Source organism: Montipora foliosa, chromosome 6 (genome assembly GCF_036669935.1).
Source record: "Montipora foliosa isolate CH-2021 chromosome 6, ASM3666993v2, whole genome shotgun sequence".
Classification (NCBI taxonomy): Eukaryota; Metazoa; Cnidaria; class Anthozoa; order Scleractinia; family Acroporidae; genus Montipora; species Montipora foliosa.
The window spans coordinates 11252626-11267625 of NC_090874.1; the positions used below are offsets into that span (position 1 = coordinate 11252626).

The following is a 15000-nucleotide window of genomic DNA, read 5'->3' on the forward strand; positions in this document are numbered from 1 at the left end:
TCATGCACCCTCCATGAAATTGGCGACGAGCGCGATGTTACATTCCATTGAAAGGCGGCGTTATATTCCGTAATTTCGCTATACCTCGAAGATCAGGCACCTTACACCTCTATTTCGTCTTACACGAACTGGCATAATTTTTTTGCAGACTTTTGTACTTTCTAATTCTTTCACCAGTTGACTTTTCGTTTACGGGACTCATTTGCGTCTTGGTTTTTTCTAGGTTGGGATGATTTTACCAGGAGTTGTTAAAAATCTGACGAACTATGGAATATTCGTCGAATTCTATGCAGGAGTTTTCGGTCTGGCTCCAAACGCGGTAAGCTTAAGTGTATGACGTTTATTGAGTGACGTTACATTCTTTTTACGATAATGGCATCAGTCATTCACCGAACCCTTCAACATCAGGGATTCACCACACCAGCTCACAAACCTTCAACGTGATGATCATATTCGTTTCGAATGTTGAAGAACCCACACACTTTTCACACGGAGGAAGGGGTGGGGCATCAGGCTCCTGGGTGTGTGGCGGGTAAATGGTCGGACATTTTAGCTACAGTAAGTTACTCTAGAATTTGAGGGTAAATAAAGATACGTTATAATGTTATGTAATGTAACTTTTGTCTTCTTTTTTTTATATTTTTAGTCTCTGTCAGATACGTTTGTGTCGGAGCCATCATCACATTTTCAAACTGGACAGACTGTTTTGGCTAAGGTTTGAATTTATTCGGCTCCTCCTTGTGTGTTTTAATGCTTTATTCAGTGTGTTGTTTGAAGTAATCTTACGATTACAATTGTGATTGGTTGGATTGAAAATCTTGGGACACGTTCTCAGCCAATCAGAGGTTAACAGAGGTTAACAGAGGTTGGGTGCTCAAGGATCTGGGGACTGGTACCAACGACCCAAACCCAGATCGGTGGAACACCCCATAAGCCTGTCCTACCTGCAACCCAGCCACGAGCCCCGCCCGCCATGCCGAAAGGACCTCCAGGTTGGACAACCCGGAGCAATGGGGGCTGGTGGCCACTCAGCCACAGCCCCCCAAGGGACCAGACCGGAGGCACCCAACTCCAGCTAAAAGCAACGTCAATTCACTGCCTGCTAAACCAACTGACTGGACACCTGGGTCAGAATGCCAATAGGTGTGCGGATATACCGTTGGTAGGCATCACTCGACCACCGGCCTAAAGTCTTGATGAGGTGATCCGGAACTCCCCGAGCCGCAGCTGTAGTGGCCGCACCAATCCAGAAGCTGTGACCCGAGTAAGAACCATGATATCCCGCTGAGTGTAAAATAGACTGCACCATGGATGACAGCCGCGGCCGAGTTAAGGGACGACCGTCCGCAAAGCAAAACAGCGGCCCTGGAGACGGGCCCCGCAGAGCCAAGAAGTTACTAAGGGCCGCCACTTGGCAAATAATACTGTTACCACGGCTTACGTAGATGACCCAGCCAACGTGAAAGGGGTCAGTCTTAAAGGACTTAATGTGGACGACGGTGGTGTATTCTTCGACCGCATCAAATGCTGTCAGAATGTTGGCCCGAAAGCCTCGCTTCCGCACGCTCTGAAAGGAACACCGCTGAGACGTGCGCTCAACCGTAATAACAGTTATTGTTGTCGTCCTTGCTTAAGCTCCCTGATACCAAGAAAACCGGCGGGGAGCTGTAATCGGGGGGGGGGGGGGGTTGGGGTGGGGTGGGGTAGGGGCTTTTAATCTGGTATAGGTAGATAGGCCTGTGACAGGGGGAATTACACGCTCATGCTCACGTTCACGCTATTTTTAACAGGCTTGCCAAAATTAAGATGAAAAGAGGTCTTGGCAGGTTTTGACTGCAAAGTGTACCCTGTAACGTTTTTTTCGTCTTGCTTTTCAGGTAACTGAGATCAAGAGAGAAGCAAAAAGATTTTTAGTAAGCCTCAAGCCTTCAGAATGCTGTCCGGTGAAAAATGAAGTTGCGATTTCTAAAAATGGTGTAGAACTGCTTGAAAATTATCTTTCAGAGAGGACAAAGATTGTTCAACATCTGGCAAGCACTACAGGTACTTGATCCACAACAGCGGTGTATCGCTGGGGCGGATGTTTACACCTCTTTTTGTCAATGTTGGTCGTATTGTTGGGGCAATGGGGTGCAGGGATGGCGCAGTGGTGAGAGCACTCGCCACTCGCCAATATTGTCCAGGTTCGATTCCCAGATCCGGCGTCACATTGGGGTTGAGTTTGTGGGTTGTCTACTCTGCACCGAGAGGTTTTTCTCCGGGTACTCCGGTTTTCCTCTCTCCTCAAAAACCAACATTTGATTTGATTTGCGTTAATTTGTTGACTTCAGTTTACAGTGTTCCCAATTGGTGCTCCAGTACCAGGAGACTAAACATTTGAATAGAGTTCCTTTCTTTTCCTTTCTTTTCTTTCCTTTCGCATTGATGATATTGTTTCAAGAACTGCTTGGAACAGAGTTTAATACCGAACCAACACAATAAACTGCTCGAAATTTGAAAATGGATGACCAAATCGTACGTTCTAAGGAAAAACGCGTGCATACGACGGCAAATTTTAATTGTTAAAACTTATAGCTTTAACACAGTTCTCCCATTCCAGTTTGCGCACTATTCGTTCAGTTGGTTGAAGTTAAACGAAAAAGAATCACTTATGGAAAACAGTTTGCACGTGCTGCACTTGCGGCACGGCTTTTAGAACATTTCGACCCCGTGCACTCTTCAAAGGGGCAGTTTCACGGTTTTGCACCCTTCCAAGCCTTGGCACCAGGAGTTGTAAATTTTACGGTTTCTTACTGAAGCAGATGATGTTCATTAATCACTGAGAGTATTACAGCAAATACACTGAATGACTAAGGCCCAAATTTGGTGTAAGATACTGCGGGTTTAAACAGAAAATATCAAATTTAATTTTGACCGCGAATTTTAGTGTACGGGTCGAACATTTTATTTTACTCACGAGTTGTCATATCGCTCGAGTTATCTATTCGCGCGCAGTAGGTTCATAACACAAAGGAAATGATTGCAAAAGTAATTCCAATAAGTAATTACACTTTTATGGCATTGTTTCCTTTTCCTGCATCAGTGCTTTCGATTGTTTCAATAACAATGGAATTAATTGGGACGTAACTGTTTGCCCATGCGCAGAGGCTTGAAACTCTCTCTCACTACAACATGTAGTGATTTAGGGCGCGTTCGATTGACCCTATTCCGGAATAAGAATACGTGGAGTGATGATTAAAGCGGTAGGTTTGGCGCGTTTCGAAGCTGCAAGGATGATAATAGCCTGCGAAAGCGTACGTTTCTCCTTCGCTCTTCGCCGCTGGGGACGTTCCAGCGGCGAAGAGCGAAGGAGACACGGATGCTTTCGCAGGCTAGGATGATAAAAATATGTTTAAAATAGCATTTTAGCAAATGTTTGACAATTTTAATGTGAATCTCCGCAAAAACGAAGGATTTCCAACTTGTATTCCATGTATTCCTATTCCGGAATACGGTCAATCGAACGCACCCTTAATGTAAGGTTTTGACGACAACTTGAGCATACAAGAATGAATCGTTTTTTTCTCTGTCTTTCGTTCACAACCGTGCAAACCAATCCAGTTGTAGGATATTCCATCCATATTGTAGAATGTGAACTAGATAGAAGAATAGAGAAATACTTACAATAGCGCAAAGTGACTATCGAACCTAGCACTCTTGTTCCCTTGGTAACTTGTCACTAGGGACGACGGGGTCGTCAACGAGAACGCCACAAAACAACAATTCCGATTGACGGCATTCCGGAATAGGAATACGTGGAATATAAGTTAGCAATCCTTCGTTTTTACAGAGATTCACATGAAATTGTCAAGTATCTGCTAAAATGCTATTTTAAACATATTTTTGTTATCCTTGCTGCTTCGAAACGCACCAAACATACCTTTTAATCATCACTCCACGTATTCTTATTCCGGAATAGGGTCAATCGAACGCTCCCTTAATGACTGGTCCCGAGGGAAACAGTTAATTTTGTTTCCCGAGAATCTCAATGTTTCCCCGAGGCGCAAAATGTACATTTCAAGAAAGCTCTGTAAAATAAAATGAAATAAAGTAAAAGCTTCTTGTTTTGTTTTTGTTTTTGTTTTTTTTCACAGAGCAGATGAAGAGGCTTATCACCTTGACGCCGGGATCCGATGTTGAAGCAAAGGTAACCAAAAGTTTGGTATAATGATGAGCCACGCAAGGCTCAGCAAGCTGTTCTATTTGCGGTTTTGTCTCGGCGCCAGACGTCAAATTTCCGTGGTAATTTTTTTGACAGACGGTGGCTGCGGTCGGGTGACGTAATGCTCGCGTTAGAATCGGATGGAGTCACGTCGTTTTTCTTGGGCAAGAGACATCTCTCTTGTCTTTTCTAGTGTTGTATTGTCAGAAAGAACGCAAAATATTTATCAGCAACAAGTTTTTAAAAACCGACGGCGCAGGCTTGTCTGTTGAATGCCGGCAGTTTACAGATTCGGATATTCCTGCACTTTACAAACTACCTTTTTGGGGATTATGCTTTGACACAATCATGATTAACCTTGCTTTCTTTGCAGTGCTTAGCAACGGGAAATCACAATGTAGATAATGCAGTGTAATAAATCCTAACTTCGTTTTAGGTTTTCAGCTGGAGTAGCTCTTACTTACCTGTTGTAAGCGAGCCACTGCGCCAGAGTTAAATAGCTTAAACTTAGTTTTGTCTATTGATTAATTCCACGCCGTTAGAGTTTCTTTAGCAAAGGCAAGGCTGACCAAAACAGTACCACATCTTGGCAGGCAGTGTGGCCCAGTGGTTAGGGCGCTTGCCTTGAGATCCGGAGATCCCGGGTTCAAGACCCCCTCTAACCACTCGTTGAATTTGATGCTGGTAGTCCCTGGTTCAACTTCCCAGCTGCACTTGTAAATAGCCAACTGGTTTGCCTCCGGCCTGTTGGGATTCTTAGCAGTTGTTGTTGTTGTTGTTGTTGTTGTTCTGTTCTGTCGTTTCGTTGTGTTTCATTGGCCCTGAAAAGCCCCTATGGGGAGCGGTCAATTAAGTATGTATTGTATTGTATCTTGCGGGAGGCCAGCTGCAATGGAAGCCCTTGTATACAAGTCACCCACCTTTCCGCCACATTTAATGGATGAGTGGTTAATTGGTGATCGCAACATTATAAAAGTGTGAAATGTTAGACCTTGTTGAAGCATAGATATGTTTTTTGCAGGTCATTCACGTAAAACCTCACGGCATCATCTTGCAGCTCGCGGAAGGTGTTCAAGGGCTTGTTTCTCATCAACTTGCTACAGGTGAGCTTAGAAACACTGTTTCGTTCATTTTGGTTCATTTTGCGTAAATTAACTGACGAGCACAATTACACGCCAGGTAAATTGTTAGGAAACTTTTAAAACCGCCGGCAGGTTGGCCAAGATGGTGGACTACCGTGTGGGTGATATCGCGTAGAATGCCAAGCAAGACAAACACTCGAAATCTCTTCTTCTACATTGCTTTGTCTGTGGTGGAAGTTTCGTAGCTATCAAACTAGTGCAAATTAGGCAATCCACTTTAATAACCTAATAGTAACTACTCAGACAAGACATAACATGACTCCTCTCCAACACAAAAATAAGTTAAACCATAGGACATAATGTTTGCAAATCAAATGTTTGAATTTTTTCCATCGGAAGTAAATGGCTCGCAGAATCGTTTATTTTTGTTTTCAAATGACCTTGGTGCCACCGCGGCCATCTTGAATAATTTTGACGTGTGGTGGTTGCGCTATTATCAAAAAGCTCTTTACAATAGAGCGAGTTTTAATCGAGTGTCGTAAAACCAAAACCGAAGTAATTACTTTGGCCAATCAAAGGGGACGGAGACAATCCAGTAAACCAATTAAAACTCGAAGTAATTAGACGCGCCCGACACAAAGAGCGGGAAAATGTGCACGTGCAAACCACGATTAGTTATGGTGCCACTTCTGATTGGTTGAAAAAGTGGCGCGAGAACTTTGAACCAATCACTGAGTGAAGTAAGGCAAAACCAAAGCAATTCGATAATTACTTTCGACACTCAATTGAAAACCGCTCTAGGGCAACCGTAACACGTCACAGTTATTCAAAATGGCAGCGCAGGGAAAACTTGAAAGTGAAAATAAGCGATTTTAAAATTCTTTGCAGCTGATCCAAACAGTTTTTTTTCTGACAATATTTTTAAAATGTGATAGAGAAGTGGAAGCCCCTACCAATGAAAACCCTAACCCCTAAGTGGTTGCAAAGAGTATGGGACGTTGTCCTAGCAAAGGCATAGACTTAAAGGGACACTGGTCGTGCAACTAATTTGTTGCATCTCTGGACCTAAGTGGGTGCTGTCCCTGTGAACCAATTTTGTAAGTGATAGATACAAAATTAACAAGAGATGTGCACGGGTGTTTAAAGTGGCGAGGTATTAAAATCAACGTATGGTACAGAAGATCTATCGAACTGGTCCTGATAAGCAAGCTTCCCTGGAGTCCATCATATGGTGTCTCTATCTTTCATAGGGAGCTTAAGCAACGAGGACGGCGACGGAAACAAGAACGTCATCTCAAAATATAAATTCGCGTGGTTGTAATCACTTCGTCACCATTTCAACCTTTTTAATATTTCAAGGGTGTGGTAGTTCCTCAAAAATGACACTGGTCGGAACGACGCTCAATTTAGGGGAGAAAATGTGTCTGGAGGGAGTGTGGCCCAGTGGTTAGGGCGCTTGCCTTGAGATCCGGAGACCGTAAATATTTACGTGGGCTACTAAATGGCACGACTGTCGCCATGATGTTTTGAAAGTGAAAATACTCTTATAGTGACGTCAACAAACATCTGGCATGCTTGTGACCAGGTAATCCTGATCGTGACGCTTTTTCGGTTCGCCGTGTTGACTCTATTGATTGATCCTGCTATTCCTACTCTTTTGTGCGGCGATTTCAACTCGGTTTTGGACCGTGTTTTGGATCGCCACGGCTCTTGTCCTTTTGATGTCTCTCGTGAGACAGTGTGGCCCAACAAACTCGCATCGTGCTGGAATCTTTTTCGCGTTTTTTGGCTGGAAAAAGCCGTTCTAAAAATAATTATACTCGGGAAAGAGTTGACTCAAGGACTAATTTGTAGATAAACGCTGCCCTTGATGATCCCCTGCCAAAAGCGCGATTTATTAAACCTACCGCAACTCCATCTCTTTTAAAATCTGGCAGAAAAATCGTTTAAAGTGCCCCTGTGACCAAAAAATCAATTCATATTTTTCTTTGGATTTCAAAACTATGTTAACAAAACACTAAGTGACCCACGTTTTAAGCCTTGATTTCAAAAAGACACCTCTTTATTTTAACTGTAGTTTTCCCATTTAATGGTCCGCCATTACTAACGTTATGTTCTTGAGAGAGCTGGATCGAGGAGAAAATGACGTCAAAGGCTCACTAGTTTAAGAATGCAATACGTGTGTACGCCGCAGAATTAATATGCAGCACGGAGGTTTTGGGCTTTCAGACTTTTAAACTCACGCTTTGCATATATAATAAGCTGCGTTCACACGCTGAAATTTTAAGCTATTGAGCCTCTGACGTCACTTTTCCCTGGATCCAACCGTCTGAAGTCCAATCGGTCAGTTTTGAACGTGAGTAATGGCGGACCGTGAAATCCAAAACTTACACTCAAAGTAAACGGCCTTTGGATAAAAATCAAAGCTCAAAATTTTGCCAGTCAGGTGTTAAACAAACACTTTCAAAATCTGAAGGAAAAAAGGAAGTGGTTTTTTTTTATCACAGGGGCACTTTAAACATTTTAATGTACTTCAGGATTTCATCATCGTCATCGTAATCGTCATCATCATCGTCGTCATCAGCGTCATCGTCATCGTCATCGTCGTCATCATCGTCATCATCATTATCATCATCGTCGACATTATCGTCATCGTCATCGTCATCGTTGTCATCGTCGTCATCATCGTCATCATCATCATCGTCGACATTATCGTCATCATCGTCATCGTCATCGTCATCGTCGTCGTTGCGAATGTCACAGCTTTACGAGATCGGGCCGAAAGCATTATGAAGTTCGTTTGGTATCCGCTTTCGGTCCATGTGTGATCCTGCAGCACAGCACCACTGCAAGATTTAATGAGCTGAGAGTCGTGTTGGATGAGGGAGGGGAGGAAAACCGAAGTACCAGGAGAAATGCCTTCGAGCATTCTTCATCCAAGTTAAAGAATGGTCATGCTGCAATAGACCAATTCGGCTAACGCAATGTTGTACCCAATTCAAATCTCTCGGGATTAAGATTCTTTGTGTATTGCATTTGCATGATAATGTAGCATTCATATGGAAATATTTGGAAGAAAATGTTTTATTCCCAAAGGATCTGAAGTGGGTGCAACATTGAGTTTGCGGAATTGGTCTATCGGATACAGTATGCGTCTGAGGGTGACATTTAAATGTATCGAGATTCAGGACTTTATACCGTGGTTTTTTCGGATGGCTCTCTCATGAATTGTTAGTGAAGTGTTTTTAAATTAAGGCGCATTTGAATATTATAGCTTTGTATAAAAAAAAGTAAATACATGTATATTATAATGGTAATGGCTGTTGTTCTTGTTGCAATAGACCATTTTACAGTTGTAGCTAAGTTACCTGGCCGAAGAATGGAAGCGAGGCTGCCAGTGACCCTGCTTTGATACAAACCTTTGTGCCTTTCTAATGTTAATGTAGACTAATTAGGATTACAATGACACAATTAACATGATTAAAGCAGTTAGGTCTGTGTCAATACGAAGTCACCGGCAGCCTCGCAGCCATTCATAGGCCAGGTCACCGAGCACACAACTGTAAAATGGCCTATTGTAATCATTGGAGAGTGCTGTAGTCTTGGGGCGTTTTCCATTTACCAAGAAATTCCGGAAATTCCGGTTGGGATGTAAATGGAACACACGTTTTTGGTTCGTTCCACTGGAAAATTTCCGGAATAAACGGAACTTTTGAAAAGGTAGTCCTGTTTTCCCGTTGGAAACTTTCCGATGGAAATGTGTGTTCCATTTACAACTTTTGAAAGGTCTTACCACTCCCAGGCTATTCACGGCCACATATTTAAATTTTGGCGCGTAAAATCGCAATCACTGGGCGGCGAACGGACCTGAGTTAAATGGAACACGTTTTTCACCCGATGGAAATTTCCACCGAAATTTCCGGAACTTTTTTGTAAATGGATAACGCCTTTGGTGTATGGCCAGACTCCAAAGAAATTGTTCATTTGTGATTTCGATCTTTTTCATGAAGGTGTAAGTTGTGAAGTTGGAGACGTTGTATTCGGCTGTGCATTAGACTGGGACCTCGACAAGAAGATGGTGCATGTGTCATTAAACCCCGGGTTTGTGAAACAACAAAAAGCAGCGGTATCGTCGCCGAAAACTAAGCATAAGGTGACTTGCAGTTTTGAGGTCAATCTAAGCAAGCGATTTGTTAGTCTAAAAAGTGAAAACGTTGAATTGACTAAATCTGCTTGTTTGGTTTATTTTCCAGTTGAAAAGTGGACGTGAAGTTAAAGCTATTGTCCAGTTGATCAGAAAAGACTACATCGTGGTTATGGTGCCTCAATTGAGCTACATATTAGCTTATGCACCAACGCGACTGGTATGCATTGTTATGCGTGCATAGTTTTGCATGGACACGTACGAGCGCAAGCTTAAAGGCGAAGATGCTGTGTTTGATCGAAAGGATGCGCACAAACATATGAGGGATTTAAGATTTACGACGCGACGGCAAAGAAAACGTCACAAATTTTGCATATTTAATGAGCAAAAACAATAGATTGCACGCTCTGCACGTGCATTTTTTCATTTTTGTACATTTCTTTCACGTTTTCGGCAAATCTGCGACTTAGGGGCTGTTTACATGGAGGTAGGGAGATCCTGGAAGGCGACTCATCCTAGCGCCATATGTTTTCTGTATTCAGTTTACATGCAAGAGGTCGTACTTGGCCGGGTGTTCACGGTATTCAGCTGCCAAAGGCCGACAATTTCGTCTGGCGTTGCCACAGGACGATTCTAATGATTCTGATGACCGCCGACAATATTCAGGACCAGTTTTGTTTCAAAGATACACCACCCAAACGAGAGACACAGTGGAAAGTAACGAGCAATCGATCGACTGCAATGTGGAAAACGCTGCGAGTCGAAGACATGCGAATTTATCCGAATACATCCGAATTACGTGTTTGTTGTTCTCGCCCGTCATCTTGCTTACATTCTCCAGTTCCACCTAGACAGAAATTTCTGCATGTAAACCAAACGAAAAGTTGTTTCGCCTTCTAGGATCTTCCTAGTGCTAGGATCTTCCTACCTCCATGTAAACAGCCCCTTAAAATGACTAATTTTCAATTTTTAAGGTGATGTTACACGAGCCGATTTTTAACGCAACATTGTTGCGTTAAAAGTTGCCTCGTGTAACCGGGTGCACAGGGCGATTTTTAGCGCAAAATTTTGTTGCGGCAACGTGTTGCAGGTTTTTGAAAGCGATTCAAAAACCTGCAACATTGTTGCCCGAATTTTGTTGGTGTTGGTGCGTGTAACACCCCCGCCGCTGACTTTTAACGCAACATCGTCAAGAGCTAACTCTCTTATTAACTGATGATATGCCACTCTTTCCTCCCTCCGTCTAATCCAACTTCTCGTCCAAATAATTCGTTCCCGATTTCTTCCTTTTTCATCTTCCAAATCGTCCACTAACAACAGAACCTGAATGATTTTCAGCCGCCGTCTTCTTAACTCATTGTCCGCCATATTTGTCGAGCAGGAGCCTGGGTTCAAGTGTTGCGAGCAATGTTGCGTTAAAAATCGTCTCGTGTAACATACCGTTGCCGCAACAAAGTTGCGTTAAAAGCTGTCTCGTGTAACATGGATTAAGAATCGGCGTTAAAAATCGGCTCGTGTAACATTACCTTTAAGAAGAACGTGAACACAAGGCAGCGAATTTGAATTTTCTGTCGTAGCTTCATCACCGCACCTCCTAATTCAGTTCCTGGAAAGTTGCGCTAGTTTTTAGAAGTTGGACAAACCGACATAATGACGAAAAAAATTAATAAACCTGAAATTGCAGTTTTAAATGACGTTTTCGTTACCGTCGCGTCGTAGATCTTAAACTCCGTATTTAGCAAGGAGCGCAAGCACAAGGACGAATTTATGCAAAGAGAACCTCCCTCAGTTTTGAAAATCGAGGGAGAGATCCGCGTTTCTGTCCCTCCCTACAAAAAAAAAATAGATATTATGTTTGGATCGTTTGACGAATGAAAGAAATAATTCTCTATTTGCACAAATCCCATAATACACCTATTTTAGCCCCCGAAATTTTGCATATTCATTGTTTGCCATTTCTCCTGGGACATGAAGATGTCCCAAGAGCGAATCGAAAACAATGCCAATGCAATTTTTTTTGAGCGGGGGGAGTGGGCGGGGGGGGGGGGGGGGGGGGGGGTAAAAGAGGTGTATTATGGGATTTGTGCAAGTAGAGAATAATGACTTTATTGTCGTAACAAATAAATTTTTTTATCAGCATTGCCCAGTCATGGGCTTGTTGATGTCGACACTCCGGTACCGAAAATGAAATGCCAGACGTCTTGCTCATGGCAAAGGTTTTTTACATGATCAGGTTCCTGAATCAATGCACGTTCTGCGACCCCTTCTTTCGATGTTCAATTTCGATCTCTTCGTCAGTCTGTGTCTGTCTTTTTGTCTTGACAGTTGAGAAATTGTATCCCCAGCAAAACGTACAATTTCTCATGAAAAAGTCGGTCACTAACTTTTCAATCGGCGGAATAGGGCAGTTTCGTATTCTCACGGTTAGACTGGATCTCTCATGAAATGGAGGCTAATGCGGGGGAAATGATTTGCATGCGAAAAGATTTCCCTGCATTAGCCTCCATTTCATGCTCAATCAAATCCAACCGTTGGAATACGAAACTGGCCTATTAACGTGACCACTTGTTTGATGTTTTCAGCATTTGAATGACATCAGTGATGCATCCAAGCGATTTGCCGTGGGACGGCAATACAATGCCGTTGTGCAAAGTCCAGGCAATAAGGACGGCAGCGTTTTGCCGTTGGTGGCACTGATTGAACGCTTTGAAAAGGAGAAGACTGCACCTGGACTCATAACTACAGCACAGTAAGTTAGAACAAATTTAGCAAGGAATGACTAGTCAACTATTCCTTGAATGCTTGCTCACAAATACGACGCAAACAGATTCTCAAGAAACATACACAAACTCTGTTAGCATCTTTTGTCCTAAAAGATTCTAACGTATGCCGTGACTGTAAACCGGTCCTAACCGCACAGTTTTATTTTCTAGGGTGAAATCAGTCAAGGACCTTCAAATGAACGTAAATTTGATTGGAAGGAAACTTCACGGACGAGTGCATGTCTCCCGCGTCTGTGATGAACTGACAGAGGTAAGCGTGAAATCGTTGGAGTGTTCGTGACACTTTGCTCCAAAGGTGTACACCTGATTCCTTTGGCCTGTTGCCTCTGGTGCGAGCGTCATGCTTTGCGGGCTAGATATCAACGAAATCTCGGAGCTTAAATTATCGGTCATCACTAGCAAGACCGCAGTTCAAATATGTTCCATATCATTCAACACCAAGAGAGAGTGTTCTCGTCATGTATTCGCGCTTACGGCAAACAGCAAACGTCAAGCTGAAATTTGCTTTTTGCCAAGGTTGTTTGATTTCAGCTCTTTTTTGGACTAAGGATTGAAGTCATCGCAGCTCTTAACTGGGTAATTTAAGCGGTTGTTACTTTATAGACACCTGAAAAATTGAGGCGGCTTGTACAGGATTCGAAATACATTTCTTTCATTGAGTCCTTTAATTTAATAGTGACCTTTAGATTGGAGAACGACGACGACTACGAGCACGAGTTTTCCGTACTGAGCATGCGCAGATGGTTTGGAGGCCGACGTTTTTCAAAGTGCGCGTGCTCAGAACGGAAAATTCATATGGGTTCCAATCGACCCCCGCGACGGTGGAGGTTCTAATCAAATAGATCGGCAATACAATACTAAATTTCTTTGCTTATCCAGCACTACAGTGATGTCGTCCCTTTGTTGATCCATTACATCTTAGGGAGAATCACCGTTGAAGGGCTTCCGCAGGGGTGACAAGGTTCAAGTGAAAGTTCTTGCCTTTCGGGACTACAAGACACGCAAGTATGTTGTCGTCTTTGGTTTTCAATCGATTTACATAAAACCAAATGCAGAGGGATTACTTGGATCGATTATCATTTTTCGAACTCTATTAAACGAGAGGATGTGAACGTGAAGACTATTTTTGAAAGACATTTATCTCTCAGATAGTACACGCACTGTGATTGGCTAAAATTCTCGAGATTTATGCTCGGAATTATAATGGGGAAGTGTTGTTTCAATCGCGTTTTTTTAAAATGATTTATTTCTATTTGGGCTTTGTTTTCATCCGTTTTTAATTTCTCTTTGTATTATTCTTAATTGTAATCTTTGAGAATTGTTTAATGAAGCTCGGTACTAAAAGTGTGCACCTTAGCCTACGTAGGCTTATTTCCTTTTCTCGACACGTGTATAGGTATCTACCAATTTCGCACAGAAACTTCAAAAAAGTAGTTGCGGAGCTGACGATGAAACCAAGGTATTTAGTAATTTTAAATGTTTTTAAGGTGTGTTTTCCTGTGACCGGTAAAGGGAGGAATTTTCAAGGCATCATTGCTCAGAGATTATCTGGTATATTACTATCGGGTTCAAAATTTCAGAGATATCTCATTATGCAATGCACTTTCAATAATCAGTACTTTAATTCTCGGTTGACTGATTAGAAAACGGTAGTCTTGCGTAAAAAGAGATTTCCCTATATGGAACGTTGGCCGAGATTCTCTCTTCCTGCATTTGCAATCACAATCTATACATTGCAAGGCTTCTCATTAACAGCTTGCTATTCAAGCGTTTTTCGTTTGTTTCGCCGTAGAAGAGCCGGGATTCCCCTGAATTTGTTGCGTAATAAACTGAGTGTTTTTGAGTTGGTCTAATGGGCCATTTCCGAGTTGCTGTTTGTGTCGGTTTCGAAGTGAGTCTTGGTGCTCAACTATTGTAAGGGAAATGAGTTTGATTTGCATAAGAATACGCAACTAATTTCCATTTGAATGGTTGTGCACCAGGACTCGCTTTGAAACTGAGGCATGCAGCAACTCGGAAATGGGCTATTGCGCGGGTCAGCGGAGAACAGCTCCCTTTCCCTCCCCTCTCCTCAGCTTTTCCTTGTCCTCCCACTCTACAGTTTTTCTCCCGTGCAGCATCCTCGCGGCCTAACGTTTTACCTTAGTTTCTGAACGATTGACTACCCACGAAATTTTAAACGCAATTTTCTCTTATTTCTTTACTCTGACTGAAATGCACTTGTCTTATTTTCTGTTGCTCCATTTTAAAGTGACCTGTCGGCAAGCAACATTGAAGAGCAGGGTACAGAAGACACAGAAGAGTTTGAATATGACAAAAAACTTACTGATTACAAAGTTGGGGACGAAGTTAATGGTTTTGTGAAGGAGGTAAGTTTCATTCTTCTTCGAAACACGCAAAACGGAATGAGGAATGGATAAAAGAAGTTGCTCAGGCTGATGGCAATCACTCCTATCGCAGAGAGAGAGGGAGAGAGGGGGAGGGGGGGGGGGGGTTGGGGGCAGGCTAATTACCGATGGAGTGCTTTAAGGGACTGTCAGTTCGCCTCGTTTTTTCTTGTGTCCATACCGTTTTTAATACCGTCATAGAAACTCGCTTTCCCGAACAAGGTATCCCACTAGTAGTCTTATGTCTTATTCACTCGGCCGGTCAGTAGACCGTTTCGTAAAAGAGAAAAAAATGCGGCTATATGCCGCGTGAGAAGAGGCCTTAGATTTTTGGGAGCTAGAAGCAAGCTCACACAGGCTTTCAAGAAATGCTCTTCGCGTTTCCACATTTAAGGAGACCGTT

General features: G+C 42.8%; 1 protein-coding gene across 1 annotated transcript in view; it reads left to right on the plus strand.

Moving 5' to 3' along the window:
- The window catches only part of LOC138006672 (protein RRP5 homolog), a 56323-nt gene that overhangs the window by 24542 nt on the left and 16781 nt on the right, over nt 1-15000 (plus strand). Inside the window, exons 20-31 of the mRNA XM_068853140.1 lie at nt 224-319; nt 647-715; nt 1878-2043; nt 4134-4186; nt 5223-5304; nt 9294-9436; nt 9537-9647; nt 12010-12176; nt 12361-12460; nt 13133-13215; nt 13607-13669; nt 14462-14579. Of these exons, the coding sequence (XP_068709241.1) occupies nt 224-319; nt 647-715; nt 1878-2043; nt 4134-4186; nt 5223-5304; nt 9294-9436; nt 9537-9647; nt 12010-12176; nt 12361-12460; nt 13133-13215; nt 13607-13669; nt 14462-14579 (1251 nt within the window). The remainder of the gene's footprint in view (nt 1-223; nt 320-646; nt 716-1877; nt 2044-4133; nt 4187-5222; nt 5305-9293; nt 9437-9536; nt 9648-12009; nt 12177-12360; nt 12461-13132; nt 13216-13606; nt 13670-14461; nt 14580-15000) is intronic.